The sequence below is a fragment of the Aspergillus lentulus genome, assembly GCF_001445615.1.
Source record: "Aspergillus lentulus DNA, contig: Alt09, strain: IFM 54703, whole genome shotgun sequence".
NCBI lineage: Eukaryota > Fungi > Ascomycota > Eurotiomycetes > Eurotiales > Aspergillaceae > Aspergillus > Aspergillus lentulus.
The window spans coordinates 3,273,955-3,297,037 of NW_028322117.1; the positions used below are offsets into that span (position 1 = coordinate 3,273,955).

Sequence of the window (23,083 nt, forward strand, 5' to 3'; positions counted from 1 at the left end):
ATGTAGTAAAACAATGAGATCCGAAGTTACGACATGATTTTCACTGGAATGTTGGTGATGCTGCTCTAGTCTGGAAGCCTGAATATTTCCAGTATGGAGAACTGGATATTAACTTTATCTCAATCAGAACGAATCCTGCTCATGAAGGCCTATTGATTACTCGATCGAGCCTAACCTATAGTGCATAATCGGCCTGATAGCCAAAACAGATTACATGTGCTATTAATAACAGATGTATCGCCAAAAGCTGAGCTGAATGGATGATGTATGATTGTAGCAAAGACAACATAGTTAAATATAGTGTAGTAGATCTTTGGAAACGCGAGCAGGCTCTAGGGATCGTTGGTGGGGCAGCTGTGTGATTTCTACTCTAGCAACCTGATAGGAATTTGTCCATGAGAAGTTAGCATCTTGCAAGTATTCATTGTCATGAAGAAGTGAGGGTTACTGTTATATTCATATCCAACGGTAGTGATTGTCTTGGATCCAATTAGGAGTCCTAGATGGTGCCAACCTGGATACTGGAGTGTTGGGAGATTGACGCTTGCCGGTTATCTTTCTAGTGATAAGTGCATCAGCAGTGTAAGGCCTCTTACTGGGTGAGCCAGTTCTTGTTATAGGTTCCATTAAGCAATGCTTCTGTCCTGTTTACAAGTAACATTCTGCGAGCGCAGTAGGGTTGTAGTGCAAAGGAAATGTGCTCACCAGAGATGGGTATACATTATTTATCTTTTTAAATGCTGGTCACAGATAATGCCTATAGTCCTCGTTATAAAGTGATATACAATCTCAGGCGTGACTGGAAGCATCACCCTCCATATACATGTCACATATGGTCAGCGATGTCAATATAACCAGCCAATACACCTGGACAGGCAGGATCAGGACACTGATTCCACTGGTTGTGCACATGGCAAACATGTCACGCAAGAATTTAAACCTAGATCACAGTAGTTCAGTGCTAACTAGGGTTGAACTTACCCAAATTCACATCAAATGCAACTCTCTGCCTGACCACGTCCGCCAGTATATGAGCTTCTACACACATAGTTGTGTTGGAATCGCCAACATCAGCACCTACTACACCCTTGATATTTGTTTCACTGCTTTGGGCGCTGTCAAGGGCATCCTGGATGTCGTGGATGGGACTCTACCTCCAGTCAGATACCTCTTCCAGGACACCGTAAAGCCCGCCAACACTGATCCGGAGAGTTTTTGATGTCTTGAAAAAATATGGTCTAGTTGCTGGCGACTTGGACTGGGTAGCGACACAGCAAAGCCAGCCGCAAACCACGCCTAGTGCAGCAAACGTATAATCAAAAGTATCCGCAAGAATTATAGCGCCCTGCATCACTGAGAATTACTAATAGGGGCAGGTCAGATCAGCGCAGACAACCCTTGGTCGTAAAAATGTCTAGGCAACAGCAACGGTATTTTCCCGGGTTGGAAACTACACGCAATACAAGGCAAAAGTAGGACATTGTACAATTAAAACTCAGATTGAGACGCTGGGGTTCCCGGTTTGGCACTAGATAAGTTTGAGACCCCGACGCCCTTCCTGCGGATCACAAATCCAAAATCTTCAGTGCTGAACCAATCATTCTTATAATTGAGCTGTAGCGCAGACACTTAGAAACGACACTTAGAACCTAAGAAATATCCCCAATAGATCATTACGCCTCGCGGTTAACACATATTTTATGATAGTTATTTCTTTGCCTTCACCTGTTCATTGAGCACACTTTCATACATTAAAGCAAGATGGTCACATTGATAACTGTGCCTGTGACTCTTCCCAAAGACAAAGTTCCTACCAAAAGAAATGTCAGAGACATCATCAGCTCATTTCTGACGGAAGAATGGCCATCCGTGGACCCAGAGACCCTGACGATGTCGTACCATGCATCATTTGCCAACGCCCACTGTCCCGTGGAGCGACCGAAGCCGGCTACTGGCACATCTGCTGAGCCCTTAAAGGTGTTCATCAAATTTCATAATGGCACTGGGAGCGATCTCGGAACTTTGAAGCATCTGGCACCGAGTAAGCATGAGGAAGCGCTCTTGTGCTACGAGTACGGCGGATCTGGCCTGGGAGCCAAAGTTTATGGATTCTTCAAGACACAAGATGGCACACTCGGGAGAATTGACGAGTTCCTTGACGCACGTAACTTGGAACCGGAGGACGTTGAGAACACGGTCATCCGAGCGGATATTGCTAAAGCACTGGCAAAGCTCCATGTTTTGAAGATGCCACTGGAGAAAAGGGCCGTGGAGCCATACTACGAAGCCATCCTCAACGGACTCAAGAAGTACCACAAGATGGACAAGCTGAAGGTACTTGGGAGAGAAGGAGGTGTCAATCTGGACAACCTGGTCGATTACAATTTTTGGACAAGGTTGCAAAATGTGGTGGACAAGCTGAAATCCATAGGAGGAAAGACAGGATGGTGTATCCATGACATGCAGTTCATGAATGTGATGGTGAAGAATGATCCGAAGGAGGGAGAGAGCAGAGTTGCCTTGATTGACTTCGAGTTTGTGATGCAGAATTATCGAGCGCTTGACATTGGTGGGCATTTTATGCAGAAGATGTTCAAATGGTTTGACAAGGAGAGCAGGATAGCAAATTGCAGAAAGTACACAGAAGAGGAGAAGAGACACTTCTGCGAGGAGTACGCCACTCAGTGGAACAAGCTAACTGGTGATTCAGATACCCGGGATCAGGTGTTCCTGGAATCTGAATATGGATATATGTTGGCAATCGGGTTTGACATCCACAATATGCTGTGCTTCATGAGTGAAGAAGATGATAAAGATTCCTTGAATCTTCTTGGGCTTAACAAGCTTTTTGATGAGTTTGTGGATCAGTATGCCAAACTTAGGCTAGAGGATCCGTGATACAATTACATGTATAGACTCATGCAGTTAGATTGTACTTGTCAGGCTTGAAGGGATAGCTATAGGCAGGGAAATTTAAAAGAAGCTGAAGACTCCCTCCAATACAGCAAATCCGGAGAAGTGATACATTTTTGACTATTCTTTCCCATTTTCCCGTACTAATTCGAGAAAGGTAACACTACCAGATTCATGGCCTATAACCGGCGTGTTATCGATGGCAGCGGCCCATCTTCGCCAAATGCATGTGATATGACACACTTAAAGAGTGTGCAGGCGTGTGGATGTGTGGTGTTTAGCTAATTCATTTCTTTTCCCATTCTTCCTCTCTTTCCAGAGGGCAGTGAGGTGGTTAAACAGCAGATTTGAACCACTTTGCTTTTAGGGCGCTGTTTTGCGCTGTCTAATTCTACGCTGATTGTTTTCGCTCATTTTCTTTTTCCTTGTCTTGATTTTCTGTCTGTTGCTGCGAAGTCAAATTAGGCTTGTAAAAAAGAAATGTCGCTATTCCACCAGCCAGAATTTCCTTCTTCTAGTTAACATCTGCATTTGTTTTATTACCTTATTGGTCACTATTAAATAATAATTTTATGCATCAGCAATAACTTGCACCAGGGTCTTTCCTAGTCATTGAACTATGGATATATGCAACCTAACAGCTAGAGTAGGGGTCAGGCTGGGTTCAGGTGGTAGAGGAGCGTAGACCTGGGAACCCACGCCAACACCTGAACCCGCGTGTGTTGAAACGGGTTATCCGGAGAAAAGTCCATTTTCAACACGCTAGTCCAGATACAGGATGTCACATCAGGTATTATTCTTAGCTTGCGCAGCTTAACGAATCCAATCTGTATGCAGAAGATAGTTAACTGACTTATAGTATGAGTATGTGTCTTTAAGGGGGTGAATGAAGTAGGATGTGCTGTTTGTAGGGATAATCATATTATTGGATCTTATGACAACGATACAATGGCTGTTAGGGATTCAGTATGGGATATGATATTCACACTATACTGCTTTATAACGACCTTGCATTCCCCTAATCATCCCCTGTCGAGGTTATGGGTGGCGGTAGCAGCCTGTTTCCGAGCAGCCGGAACGAAATTTAGATAGCATGAAAAGAGCGAACCAGCGGAGAAAAGCGCGACCTCAATGCAGAAACCATATCGGTACCCGTGTGACACAGATATAATATTTTGAATGGATGGAAACAGCGCGCCGCCAGTGGCTGCTGTAGTCAAAATTGCTGCTGCACTCTTCGTATGTCGCCCCATGCCGTGGATACCGACCACAAAGGTAATAGGGAAAATGCCAGCGCTGAAGAATGAAACGACGATAGCCATCACAATGCCTGAGTAGCCTTCTATCATCATGGTGAGGATAGAGAAAATGATAGCGCACAGATACAGGATCAGCAGAACCTGGCGCGGCTTGACGAAGCATAGTCCCAGTGCGGTTACAAAACAACCAGCGGCAAATGCGGAACATCTGATAGCGGTAAAGCCGTAGACTGGCGGATGAGGGCTGCAGAGAGGTTAGCTCGAAAACAGATGGGCCTTTAGTGGTGTGAGGAGAGGCTTACTATGGTACGTTGAATATAACAAGGGACTTGAAATTTGTATGAGAGGCTTCCTGACTACCAATGGTGCAGAATTGCGCCAGGAATGCTAGGACCAAAGTTATCCAGGCGACATGAACCCCGCACACGAACGGTGCGATGTCTTGTTGACATTGCTCAGCAAGTTCATTAAGCTCTTCGTCAGACACCTCGGGAAGCGGCAGGAGACTGAACATAACCACCAGCATCAGTGGCACTATCGCGTGGACAAGAAATATCCACTGAACAGTGACCAATGCTGATGCACTAGTTGTATGCTTGAAGAGCACCTGCTGAGCAAATATAGGTGATACTGCCCAACCGACAGCTTGGATACCTCGGGCGATGCTCAGTCGTATTCCGCCTTGACCCTGTGGCCCACAGAGTGCAACGAAGAGATCCACAGACGTTTCAAGAACAGAGATTCCCAGCCCAGCTACGAAGCTAGCAATGAAGAGCTCTGGGAGTGAGACAAGCACTGTAGCCGGCCAAAATAACAGCATTCCGCACCCGAAGATGGAAAGGCCGGCGACGACGGTGATTTTGAAGCCCCATCTTTGCAAACTAGGTTTTGCTACGAGAATGGGCCCGAAAAGATAGGCTCCGAAAAAAGTCGCGTGCAAGGCAAAGCTCACATCTTGGCTACGATGGCTAGCTTGCGAAAATTCCCAGTAGAATGTAATAATAATGCCGTAAGCGAACCCCCACAGCAAGAAAATGGTGAAGATCGCGGCAAGTGGCATCATGGATTCTCGTCCACTCATGGCTAGAATGTTCTTCGATCCGGCTATTCGGACAAATTCTGGGGGTGGACTGACTGGTCCCCCTCCAGACGTCGATATGAAAGTTTGCTGATGAGGTATTTGGTCCATAGAGGAAAGTGGTATAGCTGGGGTGCTTTCCCTTGGGCTCGGTGGAGCAGCATCTTCCGACAAGGCGAATGGCTCATGCTCCGTCCGTTGACTGGCAAGGCTGGAAGAGTAGAGAAGCCGCGGAAGGAGACGGCCGATGAGAGGCTTTAGCATCGGTACGCAGCCACACATGATCCCGAGGGTCAGTTCAAGAGCTGACCATAAAAAGACATATGCATCGTAATCTATGGCGATGTGGTCAGCGGGTGCCGGCGCCAAATAGGAAAAGTAAGCGACGTGAAGCAAAGCCTACAGGACAGATCGTGGACACTGGGCGGTTGGGCTTTGGTCGCCCGTTGAATTGCTTTCTGTAAGAGAAATTCCGTGCACAGGACGCTGATCACAATCACAAACACTCCCGTTCCGAAGGTGAGCAGCAGAATAACCTTCTGCCTTCGCGGGAGTCGTACACGCCATAGGACCGGCATTGGAAGAGAAACAATAGCAACATCAGTGATGATATCAATGGTAGCCGTGGAAATATAGAGGGCGACAATGTCGATACAATATGTTCCAGGAGGCGTTGTAATCTGAAAAGAAGCAGAGAGAGGACGACAAGGGAAAAGATTGACCAATGTCAAAGCAAACCCCGCCAGTAGGACTACCCAGAGAGTGATGTAGGTTGCAAGACGGAAGATGAACTCCTCTTTTATCAGCATCAGGTAAAACAGGAGGATCGATAACTTGATGGCCGCCAGAGCGGGATACTATATTCGCATTGTTGGATAAAGTAGAAAGGCCCTCCTGAGATGACTCACAACATACATAGAGCACACCAAAAACGTACTCGGCCCGAGCCAGTGGATCCCTCCAGCTTTCAAGGACCCCTTCACGTAGTCCGAGGCCTTTCGTGGTGGCATAGATATTGGCAGCTGAGAGGCCAGAGACAAGGACCCAGCCGATCAGCATCGCATAGTCTGACACGGATACCCGATGAACAATGTACATGCGAGATATGAATCGCGCAGCCACAAAAACAGTGGCAAGAGCAAGGAAAACTGTATTGACGATAACATCTGACTCGCCGAGCTGGTTCATATTTTTGCCCTGTCCTTTTCTCCTTTCTCCCTTTTTTAGCGCTATGATCTCTCCCCATGCATCGGGAGATTACCCCTGGTGGGGTACATAGGGCGTTCGACTAATATTATACAACAGCTTCAGATGATTCCGAAGTAACTGGAAGTAACGGGAGGGGACGAGGGGTTGCTCAATAAGTTTGGAATGCCGAACCCCTAAAAACGTCAGGTTAGACCATATTTATTACGCAAGAGCTGTTTGCCTCTCCAAAGGCCAATCTGGGTCTCTGTCTGCGGGGACTGGAACCATGGAACTGGTCTGAGGCACAGATCAGATGCTTAGTGGGGGTTTTGACTTTGTGCCCTTTAGCTACACACGCAGCCACCGCCGATGGCAGCGAACGGTTTCAACCTACTAGATCACGTAATACGCTGTAGATATCTCCGCGGATTGATAAGTATTCCATAACTCAGCGATGAACTAGTTCTCCCTGCTTAGGCAATATACGGTTATCTTGCTTCCTACACATCTATCTTAACAGTTGACGTCGGACCTTGACAGCCGACCTTACAATACTTCTAGCCTGCTCTGGGCCTTCAATCCCGAGGTATGGTAGTTTCATGGACAAAGCAGTGGCAGGAGGGGAGAAGCCTTCAGTCACTCCTCTGCATGGGTGGAAACCTTGTCCCCTTTGGGGATCGATATGTTACGCAACCCCAATATATCCATCTCCATTATGCTCCCAGTAATGGCGTCTTCTAACTCATGCCGGAAAAATCTCAAACTATACTGCTACAGATAAGGTTACATCTCCCACTCCAGTAAGACAGTTTCAGCTTGCATTGTTGTCTGTCTTGGGGAAGCTCAAATGTATGACAGAAGTGTCCCAGAAATTAAAGGCTTACAAAGCTAATAGGAAGGAAATGGACTGTATTCTGTCAACTTTAGAAGACTATTCATAAAGGTCACCTGTTCTTCTAAGCATCCGCTTCCTTCTTGGTCTACCATCAGCATTCCTTCCGTTTTGCGGCATGATGAATACACTCATTGTTTTCCTTCCCTTACTCTTGGTTATGCCCAAACGTGACCACTATGTAAATTATAAGCTCTTATCTTTTTGCTTTAATATAAGAGCGATTGGTACCATGCCCCTGCCAGTATGAGGATGGTTTATATGAGAAAAAGGTCAGTAGCTCGGGCGTCAGAATCGCCCAGCAACTTTTCAATCATACATGGCTCACAGTGATTGCAAGGCGCGCAAAGACAGTCGAGTGCAGCTTAATCTAGGTCTATAGAGAGTGAGCTGTATCAGAGATATTCAACCACATTCAGCCCCGTTTTCTGGTGTCAAGCAGGCAGCAAGATAAATCAAATGCATATTAGCAAGAGAATGGCTGCTTAATGTCTTAATTATTAAGAAATCTGCTGGGTCTGAGCCAAGGATTAATCCCTGTTTGTGGGATCTTTCAGGTCCATTTCACCATGAGAGGTGCAATGGCAGAAATTTACTAGCTACATATTCTCCAGAGCCTCTTGAGTGGATGGAGACAGGAGGACATCTATATTGGGGTAATGTTGCTGGATTACTTGCCAATCAGCACTCACCGAAGCTAGCAGATCATCATGTCCGACGACCTGGGCTGCTCCTGTGAATAAAGTTTGTGGCTGTTCCAGTTGGCGCAGCTAATGTATTGCAGAATCCAAAGACTAGATATATATAACAACACAACATGGTCTATTATATTTTCTATAGACCTAAGGTTATCATCCCCAGCAGTGTGGAACGGCAGCAACCCCCATCAGACCACTAGATATCTAATCTTGATGGGGCAGTCGACTCATGTCTTTCTTCTGTAAAAGTAGCTTCACTACTACCCCCTAAAGTCACAGCAGTAAACACAACAATTAACAGTTCTGTTCTTATGTGTTTTCTGCATGGGGTAAACTAATATAATCGGGACCAGCTATATCCTCCCCTGCCTCCTGGATATATTTAGTTATAGATCAGGGAGTCCCATATGGCAAATCTTGCCATCTCAGAGGATAATAGCAAAGTATTTAGAGTCTGAAATCACAAAGTCAACAATAATTACACTGCATGAGATTTCGAGCAGATCAGGCGCTGCTGGGTCAAATATTTGCTGTCAGTGTTGTGTTATCTCGTCTATCCATAGACAATACACCTGATTCTGCCCTTGCTGACAACTTCAAGTATGCAATAACTCTACAGAAACCTTCATCACTTTTAATGACCCTCACAGATGGATATCCTGCTTTTAAGAGGGCTGCTACAGCAACAGCATTAGATCTCTGAAGAGACTTGAGAGTATATTTAATATAACTTCAATCTGTCTGTTGGCAGGAAGCCAATGACCTCTTTAGATAATGTAACCACTTAATGTGCATCATCCAGTTGCAGGGCGAGTTTGGCAGCACAGACTCTATATAGGATCCAAATGATGACCAGAGCAGTCAACTGGGCGAATCCAAACTCTAAAACTTTCAGCGCTGAGGATAGGTCCTTATCACTCAGTATCTCGGCTTTGGACCACTGCAATTGTAGAGTTTTCAATAGCCCTAAATATACAAGCTCCAACTTCAGGGGACAGGCAAGGGCCTCTACAGCTTCACCTGCATTGGTCGCAACCTCTCTTCTGTTGTGTAGCTCTCTCCTTACCATGACCTACCGGCACTTACTCCACACAATACTTCACTGCCACATGAAAGCACACTGAGGGCTGTCGGCACTTTGGTTGCAGTTTCTCTAAGAAAGTATCTGATTATGACATGGTGATTGGTCTTTTTGAAGTGGCCCTCGTGGATCTGCGAAACAGTGACGCCAAGCGTGGAAGCTATCGTGTTCTATTTTTGCTTCTGCAAATACAACCAGACGGAGGAAAGCATGAATATGATCGGAGGAACCAGCAAGGAGGAATCGACCAAATCATCAGTAAAGGATATCCATGATTTGTGTGAGCTGGAAAAGCAGTGATGTCAGCATATGGCTGATGTGACTTATTCTTTATGTTTTCTGCGATATAATGACCAAAGATTGAGACTAGGAGATCCGTAGACTGCGGCTTTAATACGCGAGAATGGATGGATATACTAGCTATCACAGTCAGCCTAGACCCGTCCATGCCGTCACACGTGTGACGATAAATCCTAGAAACCTGGTGTTTTTACGCTTTACAATCCCGTACACTATAGTAGTGAAATGGAGCATTCTTTAAAACCATACAAAAAGTACAATATATCAGGATAACATGAAGACAGAGCCAAGGGGGATTGTAGTCATCATCCAGTGGCTGTGGAAGAGACACCAAACAGAGTAGTCTTGCAATCAGAAAGCTATGCAGACGCATGAGGCGCATTTTCTTTGAGCACAGCTGCGGCAACGGTCTCCCGGCTAGGACGGCTGTCGCTAAAAGCAATGCTCAATTTGTGGTAATCCCAGTTCCGGGCGAAGAACAAGAAGGCAGCGCTGAGTACCGGGACCATGAGGGTATCGAGGACACCAAAGAAGATCGAACTTCCCGTAACACCAATCCTGTTGCCCCCGTCGGTCAGACCCCAGGCAACAGGGTAGATTATCCATAAGAGGTTCGTCCAACCTGAAAGCATGATGTAATCCTTATCAATACCAACCAGGTGAGCTGCTTCCCGGCTTTCATTGATGGTGCTCATAGCAAGAATGAGCCATGCAAATGTCCCAAAGGCAAAGAATCCCCATTTGTAGGAGGATGGCACATAGGCACCTGCAAGGTAGCTCCCAACCCAGAAGAGAGAGAGACAAATGTTGCAGATGATAGTAGTCCAGGACACACCCGAGATCAGCCCAAGTGCGAGAGTGACCGAAGGAAATGCCAGCATCCAGTTCACATATTTGACCCAGAACACCTGGCGGATGTCGCCATTGCCGAGATTGTTCACCTGATCGACGCGACTCCAACCCAGATTGGACGCTTGAGCGTAGTAGGTTATAGCGCCCACCAGAAGACTGAAGGTGAAAAGGTAATGAAAGACCCGCTGGCTTTCTTTTGCGGCAAAAGACATCACAAGGCAACCAATCTGTGGAACGTCAATTATGAGATAAGTCTAGAAGTAGGTGAGTTGCAGACTCACGAGCACGAAGCAATAGATAGCAGTGACAGCCCATAGCCAGTCAGAACCATGCACGGTCAGTGATTCATCAACCCCAGTGATAGGGTTGACCTTGATAGCGTCGTTCCCTCGAGCAAGGATATACATTCTCAATAATACTGATGAATGATTCCAGAGTGTTGTATAATGTTGCAGTTGCTCTTTGCGTATATAATGTAGTCAACAATGGATGGTTGAATTCCCATGGGAGAAGACGTGAATCATATGCTATATATATACCAGCAATCACCCAGAAGGACATGAATGAACAATTCACAATGAGCCAATTCGCAAAAATAGATCATTGCACCTGAGACATCTCACATCGGCAAAGTAATTATTACTGTGATGGAGCTATATGATTTGGCCTGATGACATCGCTTTTGAAACTAATTCGCCGACTATTTCTCCGATTTTTCATTCGCTGTTTCAATGTCCATCCATCGTTCGTGCCACTACGCAATTAGATATAAGAGGCTAGCATGGTAAACAATCTCAGATATATTTGTTTAGCCAGTTACGAAAATAATTTTTCAAATTAAAACGTTCCTAACCATATTTGTTAGAAGTTTTTGGATGCCTTTGAGAGATTGGCTCAAAGCAGTGATTTCCCTACAAGATTGGGCCTGTTGATGGAGGTCGTATCTCTCAGACTCCTGCTAAATTGGCTTCAGCAAAGCCGTTAGCTCCCCAAATAATCTTGCTAGAAATTGACTTGGAAATCCAGCCAATTTGTGTTCTGTGCACTCATAAGCAAAGAGGGAGCTCCATATCTCATTTCGGAATCTTGAACTCAGCCCCGCGATCTTTGCACCGCCCATGCATTTCCAGCTTTGGGCTGGCGATTTTGCTTTGGCTGTCGGAGAAACTAATTTCACTAATTATTCACCTACTGGGCTTGCACCCTACCAGAATCAAGTTGTATCTAGGATGTGTGATACCCGAAGTAGGCAGTAAGCACTAGCTGGGAGACCAAGCTGTCCTGATTGGCCCTGAAACTGACAGTTCCGCGCGAAGAATGTCTGATGATTGATCGGACGTATCGGATTTGAATTCGCGGCAGAGATTAAGGAATCCTTATCTTTTCGCCAGGAAGTTATGTGAGAAGTCCTTCAAACACAGCTCGCTTTCTCTTTCACGGAGTCCTGTGAGAAAAAGAAGCCCCGTCATATTCTCCGAATAATTCAAGATGGCATCGGACACTGAAACCGAGATGAGAGATACAGCAAAACGCGGAAGTCAGCCACAAAAGGCTGCATGTGACGAGTGCCGACGGCGGAAACAACGGTGCGATGGCAAGAAGCCACAATGTAGCGTTTGTCAAGACACTGGTGTTGTATGTGAAATGACTCAGCGTGGGATCAGAGGACCTAAAAAAGGCCATCTGAGAGCATTAAGAAGTCGTATTGTGCAGCTGGAGGGAATGCTAAAGGCTCGCTCCTCGCCCCATCGAGAAGAACCCCTGGGGACTACAGGAGACAATGGTGACGGGGTTCTCGCTGCGTCGGGTGCGAAAGAAAGCGCCTTGGTGTCCACGCGTCCATTTGGCCAGCATGTTCCTCTTTCGCCGATATTGCACGCCGAATTGTAACTATGCCCTAGAGTAACTCCATCCCCAAGCAATAACATGTGGCTAAATGTATTTCCTAGGGACCAACTATACTTCGACCGCGTCCACCAATCTTTACCCATTCTGCACCAAAAGAGGTACCTCTCATGGTCCAAGTCGGACAATAAGTCAGCGACGCGTCGATGCCTGCAATATGCCATGTGGACAATAGCCTCATTGCTGTCGGCACATTCCAGTCATATGGCAGAGCCTCTCTATCGAGAAACGAAACAGATGCTTGAGTCTCTTACCACCAATGAGCCCAGGAGCGCCAACACAGAGCTAGCACAGGCTTGGGTCCTTGTGGTGACGTTTGAATCAATGCGAACGTATCACCATCAAGCATGGTTAAGTGCTGGTCGAGCATTCCGTTTGGTACAGGGCATGCGATATCATAGCCTTGACAGACCAATTGATAATCACTGCCCTTCAGCTCTGTGCGACGACCTTATTGAAATAGAGGAGAGGCGCCGCGTGTTCTGGATGGCGTATTTCCTTGACCACGTCATTAGCATGCGCGACAATTGGCCTATAACACTAAATGAGCATGTGGTAAGAGATTGCATACGGGTTCCGTCTGCACAGAAGTTTCCCGCTAATTGTTCCATCCTGTCGACGGGTAGATCTGCACGCGTCTTCCAGGTCCAGATGCGGCATTCCAAGCAAGTATCTGCGATGTGGGACCCTTCCTATCTGAAGCCATGACTGAAACCACGGTCAAATTCCGGTCAGCATTCAATGAATGTCTCATCATGGCCACAATATGTGGTCGTAGTCTGCTGCAAATCCAGCAGTATCACATATCAAAAGCTTATGGTGACATGTCAATGAACTGTGTAGATCAACGCAAATGGCTGGAGAATCTCTTGACACACAGACTGCAGCTTTTGTCACGGTGCTATCCATCACCACATGAATCCTTTGACCCGCACTTGCTGTTCGCCCACATCCTCGGCCAGGCAATTATGATATACTTCTGCAAAGGAATGACAGACATTGCAATGGAGGCCGGCGACTCAGTAGATGCAGATATGGGCTGCGTTGATTATCACAACTTGGCTCTAGGAGCATCAAGCACGGTCATCCAATTCGCTTCCGCTTTAAGAGAGTTACCATTTTCCAAGGTAACACATGCCAGGATATAGTCACAAATACAAAATGCTGACTGCTCTCTAAGATGCATCCATTGATGCCTATCCCTTTATTTGTCTGTGCTGAATTCCTGTACCATGACATGCACGATGAAACTTCTCAGATGAATCTATGCGAGCTCGTCGACCTCTTGCGCGAATTGAAAAACGTTAATGATCCTGAACAAAGTTATCTGGATCTACTCCCACGCTCCTGCGTCTCCAGAACAGTGGAGCTGCTTACAGGAAGTGTGAAAGTTACCAATCTAAATTGTGAATAAGAAAGCTGGGCGATCTGGTATTGCTCATCGTTGGAGTTGCAGATGCTACCATCGAGGCTCCAAACGTCTCCAAAGGCGTCGGAAAAACGCAAAAGCCAGAGCTATCTGAGTACTACCTAGGTACCTTGTAGGACTACGTTAGATATGTCTCGTCTGGTCGTCACTATGAATGGGTTAGAACGTGACTCCGTCCCCTTGTGGCTTAGCTCCCTCACTTAGTCATCATGAGGTAGTTTTCTGGTCCCGTCCTGGGTACATTAACCATCCAATAGATAAGCATCCATCGCTTCACAAGTAATCACGGTCATGTGAGTCGGAAAGGCTTTCTCAAACCAAGGAATATCTCTGTCTGTCAAGCTGTGTCTTGTCCAACCACTCCGTGTAAGTGCATAGCGGTTTGGTCGCCTCTTGTTGCATTCCTGTACAAGATCTAGAGATCCCAAAACCAACATACATCACTGTTCGTTATCCACGGGGAGACCTTGACGGGGAGTAGCCATGCAAGCAGACTCTCCAAGTCGAGCAGAAGGTGAGTCAAATTCAGTATTGGATCGGACAGGAGAAAGAGTGGCCCGGAGGTGGGGAAGGACAAGATCAGGATGCCTAAACTGCCGGAAGAAGCGGAGGAAGTGTGATGAGGGAAAGCCAACGTGCCTCAGGTGCCGGAAGAGAGGTGAGAGCTGCCAGTGGGGGATGCGAGTCACTTTCCGGGAAGCAAATACGCAGATGCTGGTGCACGACCCACGGCAGTCGGAGAATCGGACGCACAAATCCTTTCAGATTATGGACGTTACCTCTGAGGTGATACGGGACTATCATCAGTCTTCTCCCGTTGGTACAGTGCAGCATCCTCTACTCGACCGAGGATCCGCCACTCCACTGCACCATGCGCAGGACCCTGGACGGCGTGAAGAAGAGGCCAGGTGTGACCTACCCAAATTGAGCACAAGCGCCTCGCAGCCTCTTAATTCTGATGATTCCGAGCTTGCTTCCGAAGACCTTTCAATGGGTCGCGAGCTTTCCAGGCATTCGTCTCCGGACCAGTCGGGGGACATGGCAAACACAAAGCTATCGGGCCCTGGAGGCCGAACAGAACTGAGTCAGCCCACCGCTGCCGGGAATTTCGTGGATAGCAATCCGTGGTTACAGCAAGTGCTGCACAAATCGCCTGTCGTGTTCGCTCCTGGTCCAGGCGTTGATGCGAACACTCCACCTCTGCTGCAACGCTTTCCTGAATGTTGTGACGCCACTAATTATTCCCCTGATGTGAGTCACGAGGATGGCGTCTTCCTGCCAGGTTCCGATTATCTTGAGCTGCACTCCACCCTGAGGAGCCATCTCATGCAAGAAGCGCGATCCCGTTACCCTTCTCGGCGAAACTCTACCGACAGCGCGGGTCCAGCTCGATCGAGTCTCGGGCGCGAAGGTTTCACTACGGTCCCGATTCTACAGCTCGGGGATTACGAAGATTATAGCCTGATGTCCAACAACCAAATCCCCGTGGATCTGCCCAAGGATGTGGAATATGTTTTGTGGAAGAACTGGTTGGAAGAGATTGCCCCGTGGCTGGACAAGTTTGACAGTCAACGCCATTTCCAATATACCCTTCCCGTGATGGCGCAATCCCACGAGCACCTCCGGTACGCCATGTTAGCTGTATCTGCCCGCCAGCAAGAGCAGAAAGACAAAACATTGCCCATTGAGCGCAGTTTAATGCTTTACCATAAAGCCATCCAGCTTCTCCTCCCACAGCTTCCAACGAGGACCACTGCGGTGATCGGGTCTTGCGTTGTCCTGTGTGTGCTGGAGATGCTCAGCTGTGCCCCGAAAGCCTGGCGACGGCATCTCGACGGATGCGCACACTTGATGCAAGCAGTGGGTATCAATGGCTTCGTCGGAGGTGTTGAGCAGGCACTCTTTTGGTGCTTTGCCCGGATGGACGTATGCGGCGGCTTGATTTCCTCCATCAAGACACTGATACCGGTCAACCACTGGGCTTCCATGATTGACCTCAATACGGACATCGGACTCTTTCAATCCGTATCTACGTTTGAAACCTGCGCAAACCAAGCAGTCTACCTCTGTGCGCAGACCTTGGATCTCCTGGCGCCATCCCACTTGCTAGGACGAGCGGCGAGTGTGCGGTGCGACCCCAGCGACGTAGCCTACATGGAACGATGGTTGAAGCTGTGGCGTTATGTGGAAGACTGGCACGTCAAACGGCCAAAAGAGATGAAACCAATCGTCAACCTTCCCTCCACTGATCCATTTCCCACGATTCTTTTCAGCAATGCAGCGGCAATATCCGGAAACCAGCTCTACCATACCGCGGCAATATTACTGTTGCAGTCCAAGCCGACCAATGTGCGACTAGACCCCAAGCCACGCTCGATCTTGTGGCATGCCCGCCAGATTTGTGGCATCTCCATGAGCAATGACCATCACGGCGCGTGGACCAACTCGATCCAACCGCTGTGGATTGCGGGCCAGTGGATGAGCCACCCAAGCGAGCACCGGGCAATTTTGGGATTACTTGAGAAAATCGAACAGGAGTGTGGTTGGCCCACCAAGTGGCGGGCGGTCGATCTTCAAGAGTTTTGGGGAGATTTGTCGCAATAATATCTTTTGCCGTCCGGTGTAGCTGTCCAAGGTGTAGCAAGGCGATTAGTGTTACACCCAATTTGAACTATTTACTGTAGGCTCCAATGAGTCCTCTTGCAAGGCTTGCCGAATCGATCGAGGTATTTTCTGCCTCCTTCCTTAGTTCCATCCTTTGATGGCCGAGGAGATGTGCTAGAAGTTAAAACAAGCAAAAGATGCTTTCTGCATTTTATTGACTATAGAGTGCAAAATGCATTATATGTTACATTCGTGATCGTTACCTAATGGCGCACCGGATTCAAGTCCCTGAAATCACCTCGCAAGCTTTCAATCCCGTCCCGCTGAACCTCGTCCACGAGCTTTGCCACCTCTGGTGCAATCACATGCTCATCGAATCCAAAGTACTTATATGCTGCCGCACCAGGTAGGGAATGTCCAAATGTACTCATTGTGAAGCCCGCATCGGCGTATCTCTCCCACCCGGTCACCGCATATGCCTCAATAACGACACAGGGGATCCCTGACCGATATTTCAAGACCTCCCTCCTGTATCCTTGGTCCTGCTGTGCAAAAAGACGGTGACATGGGAAACTCACAATGCGAGACTTGATATTGAAACGGTCCAGCAGCACCTGTCGCGTACGTACGGCAAAGGCCATCTCAGCACCCACACCAATCAACGTAACTTGAGCCTGCTCATCTTCGATAAAAACATATGCACCCCGCTGGACCCCTTGTCGGGAGGAAAAGTTCGGGTATTGCTCCAAGTTCTGCCGGGACAGCGAGATGATTGTCGGGGTGGATGTTGCCTGCAATGCTGCGACAAAAGCCCCAGCCGTCTCTTCACTATCACAAGGCCGTATGTAGAGAACATTTGGCATCGCACGGTACAGCGCTGCCAACGCGATGGGCTGGTGCGTAGGCCCATCCTCGCCGGTGCCAATTGAGTCGTGAGTCGCGATATGGATCTGCTGGAGGCTTTGAAGTGCCCCCATTCGGATGCCTGGGGCCGCATACTTGCTCAGTGTCAGCAACCACTGCTTGGACTAAACGGGACGTAGTTTAATAGTTCCGCTTACAATGTAGAACATAAAGAAACTGGAGGTTATGGGCAGGATGGTTCCTTTGTTGAAGGCTGCTAGTCCGTTTGAGATTGAAGCCATGGCATGTTCCCGGATACCCCAGTGGATATATCGCCCAGTGTAGTTGCCATTTAGGCCACAAGTTGTCTTGAGCTCCGGCTGGACAAAGCAGTTTTGATTAGTAAAATGATGAAAATTCCTGGGGACAGGGCCGTGGCTTACATGTTGGAAATCGACCTTGCCCTTCCATGCCATGTTTACCGAAGGAGTCAGATCGGCAGTGCCCACCATGATGTTCTGGAGCTTTGACGCCAGGGGATTGCAACAGAGACCGGCAGACTTTCTGGAGGCTGTCGGAGATGCGGGGAATTCTTCTTTGGAAGGGATGAGCTTTGTCCAGTCCTGTGTCATCTTTCCTGACATTCTCAACCTGAACTCCTCGTACATCTCCGGATACTCCGTCGAGTAATTAAGCAGGAGCTGATTCCAGCTCTCCTCCAGGGCTCGGCCTCTTACTCCAGCGCCACTGAAAAACTGATATACTTCGTCAGGGACAGCGAAATGCTCATCTGGGTTCATTCCAAGTTTCCGCTTGATGTTTGCGACCTCGTCGTCGCCGAAGGCAGCACCGTGCGCCTTGGCGTCGCCGGCGAATTTGCTCTCGACGCCAATCACGGTGCGTACGTTGACAAAGGTCGGTTTCTCTTTGCTGGACCGGGCACGCATGAGGGCAGCAGTGATCCCTTCTACATCATAACAGCCATCTTCCACGTCGATCACATCCCAGCCACATGCTCTCATTTTGGCGTTGATGTCCTCGGAGTTGCAGATGTCCACACTGCCATCACACGTCACCTGGGTTTCGAAATCTTGTCAGTATCAGTACGGCCATGTCTGAAATACGGAGCCAACGCTACCTGGTTGTTATCGTAGATGATGACCAAATTGTTGAGTCTCCAGTGGCCCGCGAGCTGAATTGACTCCAATGCAACGCCTTCCTGCAGGCAGGCGTCACCAATCATGCACCATGTCGTATTGTCCACAAGTGAGAATCCGGGTTTGTTGTAAACTGCACCGAGATGCTTCGTTGCCATGGCCAGGCCCACCGCGTTTGCGACACCTTGGCCCAGGGGGCCTGTGGTCACTTCAACCCCGTCAATTTCAATCTCCGGGTGGCCTGGACACAGGGAATCTGCCCGCTCGGAGTGGTACGATTTTAACTGGTCCATCGTCATGGCCTTATAGCCCGTGAGATGGAGGAAGGTGTACTGAAAGAGGCAAGTGTGGCCGTTGGAGAGCACAAAGCGATCCCGGTTGAAGAAGTCGGGGTTCGCTGGCACGTATCTCATGCAATACTTCCACAATGCAATGCCAATCGCAGTCATTCCCATGGCACCCCTGGTGAGGAAGAATGTCAGGTCCCCCTGCTTGACGGTATGGTTTGCGGGACATCGTTTACTCACCCTGGATGCCCGCCCTTATACTGTTGGCAAAGGTCTAAGATCAAGCATCGGATTGTTCGCAAGGCAAGCTCAATTCTCTTTCTCTCCTCAAGTTGTTGCGTCATTCTGGCGGGAGGAGCGGGGTGACCAGGAGCAAAATCGACAGATACACTTATTTCTTGTAAGAAGGGCGATGAAATGCAGTCCGATCGTGAAGCTCATTTTTATATCCGCAATGACTTCTTCATTGATGTTCAGGTCTTCCGATTCAGTTTTGAGGGTGACGTATCCTGTTGGTGCTATACATGTCGTTTCTCTCTCCGCTCCTATTATCGGGGTGCGGTTAGGGCTTCCTTGTTCGGAAACAGAACGGATAAACCCCACAGCCAACCAATTCCCGAACCCCCTCCCCCCCGTCATCAAACTCAAACCACTCATGAGACTCCAAAAGCTAACGCACAGTCTGGCGCTTCGAACTTCCACGATCGAACTTTTGCGGCAATTCAGACCATGGCTACTCTTCACCTTTTCCGTTGCGGCAACATACATGCCGTGGACGCGTACGATCGTCCACTTTCGGCCATTGTAGCAATCTTAGAAGGAGTTAACCGGTGCCCAGAGGGTTTGTAATGTCCACTACGTATGACCAATCGTTGCTTTCGTGCTTCGACCTGCCCAATCCAGCCCCGCAACGACCTACAAAGCATGGATTGAAACCACTGTTCAACCTCGCAAACCATCACCACTTCCTCTGTTGTCACTCTTGTACTACCTGATAGCGGACTGCTTTGTCCTTTCCAACCTCACTTCGCGTTTCGTCTTACTTTGCCAAAAGAGTGGGAAACAAAATGACACCTACGGCCATCGACGAGATTGCAGCTGCAGCTTCCGTGGCCAACACGCAGCAGCTGCATACTCCCTCGGCACCGAGCGTGCCTAGTCTTCTCTCGCTCACGGGTAAAACTATAGCTATCACCGGTGGTGGCAGAGGCCTAGGAATGGAGCTGGCCTTTGCGGTGGTAGAGTCTGGCGGCCACGTTGCGTGTCTGGACATTTTGCCCTCTCCCTCAGAGACCCAATGGTCCACCCTTCTCAAGTTGTGCAAGTCGTCCAATCTGACCGCCTCATATAAGCAATGCGATGTCACCAGTGAAACCGAGCTTGCGACAGCACTAGAGCAAATCGCGCAAGACGCCGACGCGCACGACGCGCCCTTTGCTGGTGTGGTGGCCTCGGCAGGCATCCAGCAGAAGGTCCCGGCGCTCGAGTATGAGGGACAGGACTTTGAGCGGATTCTACGAGTCAATGTGACAGGGGCATTCCTGACCGCGAAGCGAACAGCTAGGATTCTAGTCGAGAAGAACAGGCCAGGAAGCATTGTCCTTATAGCAAGCATGTCGGGTCAAATTGCAAACCGGGTACGCATAACGATACCCCCTGGGCTCAGGATAAGTCCGCAGAAGTTGTCCGCTAATTGTTCACAGGGTCTCACATGTTCGGCGTACAACACGAGCAAGGCGGCGGTGCAGCAATTGTGCCGTTCTCTCGCCCAGGAATGGGGCAAGTACGGAATACGGATCAATACCTTATCACCGGGTGTAAGTCCAAACCCCATCCCTGTTTCTACCTTCATTTCACGCGACTGACACGATACCAGTATATCCAGACTGATATGACAAACCAGCTCCTCCAGGCTGAGCCTGAGGTAGAAAAGACGTGGATGGCCGGGGCGCTTCTGGGCAGACTGTCAACACCGGATGAGTTCAAGGCCCCGGCAGTTTTCTTACTGTCAGAAGGCAGTTCTTTCATGACGGGAGCTGACTTGAGGGTGGATGGCGGCCATTGTGCCTCTGCATGAGCAGTGTATGGGACATAGCGCGGAACGTGTAGATGCTGACGTATCTAAAATTCTACACAAATGGGTACGTTAATGGTGTACGCCGCTTGATGGTAGGGCATCTTGAAATTGTATTGCTTTAAGCAGTGTTACAAGACAAATGTATATGGGCTGGCATATGAATAGATATAACATATTTCCATACCGAGTCGATCGCCTTGTATTCTCTAAAAAATGGCGATTTTCAAGGCCTTAATAACTCGGCAACCAAGGGTTTACAGGGTTGTATAGTTTATAGCTTAGCTTATTCGGAATTCGCCTTACCTGCCTATTAGATGGATATCTTCCATGCTACTGCGTTATCCGCAGCAATGAGCTAGACACCTTCATTTTAGCCCCTAGGACACGATTCCGGTAGTATCGTTAGAAACTAGATGGAAAAAGACCGGACCTTCATTGATTCATCCCTTCAGCAACATGCCTGTAGTAAATCATATCCGGTATAGTTCGCAGAGTGTCTCTGTGTCCGGCCCATTAAGAGATCACGCACTCCACCGTGGCAGTATTCTCCCTCATGACAGGATCTACTGACTTTCCTTTAGAGTGCTCTTTGTATAGACTTGAGAATACTAACGATCCCCAAGGCCCCGGGATCGGGAATGCCACCTTCTCCACAAAACGGTCTTTTCCAACGTAGCTGGCTCTTCCAAGGGAGGCGGGCGCTCGAAAGGCCGAAGACAGGTCGACTGTCTCATTTGGCAAGGATTTGAACATTGCAACCAAACCTATATAAGGCCATTAGCGAGTAAACATACTCTTACCCTTTATTGTGTTCCTACCTTGCATCCCTTTTGAGGTGCGTTTCTCCACAATCGCCGTCCCCGGCCAGCAAGTCGTACTTATTAGTTATGCAAGGCTCATCTTCAACGACCATTTTTTTCGATACTGTGGATGATGTTCATTACTCTGGACTTGTCAACTGCTCAACTCCAATCAGCTTGGCTCCAAGAGTGATTCAAATGGAAATACCCCTTGGTCCAAGACGGACAGATAATTTCTTTATCACTGGTGTCTATTTGTTCTTAGATTCCAACTCGCCTTTCCAACCAAGAGGCATTGTCGTTGGCCATGCAGGTGCCGCCGTTGGAGCATCCAGTAAAGGCATTAATTCATCGTCAAGTCCCAGCAGTGTAACCGAAAATCCCGGTCCATCAAGGGATGAGACAAATGTTCTGGACATGCTACGCGCCACTTCGATATCTCTCGCATCTAGCAGGCGCAGCACTTCTTCTGCTATCACGCCTAGTTCCAGAACACTTAGGCCACCTAAGTTGTTCACTATAACCGCCACTGGCTGACCTGTGGTCGGTGTCCATGTGCCGGCTCGTGGCTTTAAGACTATGTCCAAAATGGTGTTTACCGTCACAGCCAAGGTACACAGCTTTTCTCGTCTTACGCCGGGCTCATTGTGTATACCTGGGGGTCATACTCACTTAGCCATATAGTCATTACTATCCGCTCAATACCTACCCATTCCAAAGTCGATCTCATCCTGCGGCAGCGATTCGAGAGCGCCGTGCCTCGGTAAGCTGCACCGGTCCAAACTTGCCGCCGCAGTACCCATTTGACAGGCAACTTTCCTGGCAATACTGGCCACGGCTGCTAGATCCACACTTCGAGAATTATAAATCACTGTAGTATAACGTTTGGGATGTGTTCTTTGGGGTCGGCTCACCCAGTGTTTGCGGTGGCGCCCGCGATTTTTTGCACGAAGAGCACGCCTGCAGGACCTCATCGGCCGACAGCGGAACTTCCCATGACCGAGACGTCATCACCTACAAAGACGATCTCAATGCCGAGCCCTTGAGCTTTGGCCTTCTGAGCAGCCAAGCCAAAGTTCAGCTTGTCGCCCGTGTAATTTTTGACGATCATCAAAGCTCTGCAACGCTGTCAGCAGTTGCTGCAAACGGAACCAGACGCCATTGTTCGTACCCGCGAGGGACTTCTAACACTCTCAGCCCCTTCAAAACTTAGGATGCGGAAGGAGATGCAAAGATGTTGCCGTGGCCGGCAACATCGAGCATTCCCTCACCCATGCAACTAGTATGGGCGGGCTCGTGACCCGAGCCACCACCGCTGAGCAGAATCACTTTATCATGGCCTTTGGGAAGTTTCCTGTATACGACTGTCAATAATACATTAGCCATACCACTTCAGGTTTTGGGAGAGTTGTCCCTTTCATTCCATACTTTGCTCTTCTAAACGGACACATAGATCTGGAGCGTCGCGGGCAACGTTGCAGAGCGCACGACGGACAAGATCCGTGACATCATTGACAAAGTGTTTTCCTAAGACTGCAGTCAAGACTCTGCAAGATTTCCGGGGGGATTCTGCGTCGCTCACCTCACACCATTTCCTCCCTTATGTGCTACCGATGATTGAAGAGCTGAATATATCTCCTGCGCAGTCAATCGACTTCTACATGGAGGAGCAACGGGTTTTATGACATAGCGAGAGCTTATATTCACTTATCTAGTCTGT

General features: G+C 48.4%; 7 protein-coding genes across 7 annotated transcripts; 3 read left to right on the top strand and 4 right to left on the bottom strand.

Moving 5' to 3' along the window:
* Positions 1–1,761: 1,761 nt before the first annotated feature.
* Positions 1,762–2,898, top strand: ALT_5902 (putative choline kinase; the record flags this gene model as incomplete). The annotated part of the gene is made up of 1 exon (XM_033564199.2): positions 1,762–2,898. One exon carries the CDS (start codon positions 1,762–1,764, stop codon positions 2,896–2,898), a length of 1,137 nt encoding a protein of 378 aa, XP_033420090.2.
* A 1,037-nt stretch (positions 2,899–3,935) lies between these two features.
* Positions 3,936–6,438, bottom strand: ALT_5903 (uncharacterized protein; the record flags this gene model as incomplete). The annotated part of the gene is made up of 4 exons (XM_033564198.2): positions 3,936–4,416; positions 4,475–5,585; positions 5,654–6,107; positions 6,166–6,438. The coding sequence occupies 4 exons, from the start codon at positions 6,436–6,438 to the stop codon at positions 3,936–3,938; spliced, it is 2,319 nt and encodes a 772-aa protein (XP_033420089.2).
* A 3,330-nt stretch (positions 6,439–9,768) lies between these two features.
* ALT_5904 (opsin family protein) lies at positions 9,769–10,668 on the bottom strand (the record flags this gene model as incomplete). The annotated part of the gene is made up of 2 exons (XM_033564197.2): positions 9,769–10,488; positions 10,543–10,668. 2 exons carry the CDS (start codon positions 10,666–10,668, stop codon positions 9,769–9,771), a joined length of 846 nt encoding a protein of 281 aa, XP_033420088.2.
* Positions 10,669–14,306: 3,638 nt separating this feature from the next.
* On the top strand, positions 14,307–16,199 carry ALT_5905 (uncharacterized protein; the record flags this gene model as incomplete). The annotated part of the gene is made up of 1 exon (XM_033564195.2): positions 14,307–16,199. The coding sequence occupies one exon, from the start codon at positions 14,307–14,309 to the stop codon at positions 16,197–16,199; it is 1,893 nt and encodes a 630-aa protein (XP_033420086.2).
* Positions 16,200–16,462: 263 nt separating this feature from the next.
* Positions 16,463–18,830, bottom strand: ALT_5906 (transketolase family protein; the record flags this gene model as incomplete). The annotated part of the gene is made up of 5 exons (XM_033564194.2): positions 16,463–17,197; positions 17,261–17,422; positions 17,486–18,118; positions 18,181–18,661; positions 18,727–18,830. The coding sequence occupies 5 exons, from the start codon at positions 18,828–18,830 to the stop codon at positions 16,463–16,465; spliced, it is 2,115 nt and encodes a 704-aa protein (XP_033420085.2).
* Positions 18,831–19,553: 723 nt separating this feature from the next.
* On the top strand, positions 19,554–20,563 carry ALT_5907 (oxidoreductase, short chain dehydrogenase/reductase family; the record flags this gene model as incomplete). The annotated part of the gene is made up of 3 exons (XM_033564193.2): positions 19,554–20,123; positions 20,190–20,303; positions 20,363–20,563. 3 exons carry the CDS (start codon positions 19,554–19,556, stop codon positions 20,561–20,563), a joined length of 885 nt encoding a protein of 294 aa, XP_033420084.2.
* A 1,051-nt stretch (positions 20,564–21,614) lies between these two features.
* On the bottom strand, positions 21,615–22,474 carry ALT_5908 (triokinase/FMN cyclase; the record flags this gene model as incomplete). Its single annotated transcript, XM_089599988.1, has 4 exons — positions 21,615–22,018; positions 22,073–22,215; positions 22,278–22,323; positions 22,378–22,474. 4 exons carry the CDS (start codon positions 22,472–22,474, stop codon positions 21,615–21,617), a joined length of 690 nt encoding a protein of 229 aa, XP_089455865.1.
* Positions 22,475–23,083: the final 609 nt, after the last annotated feature.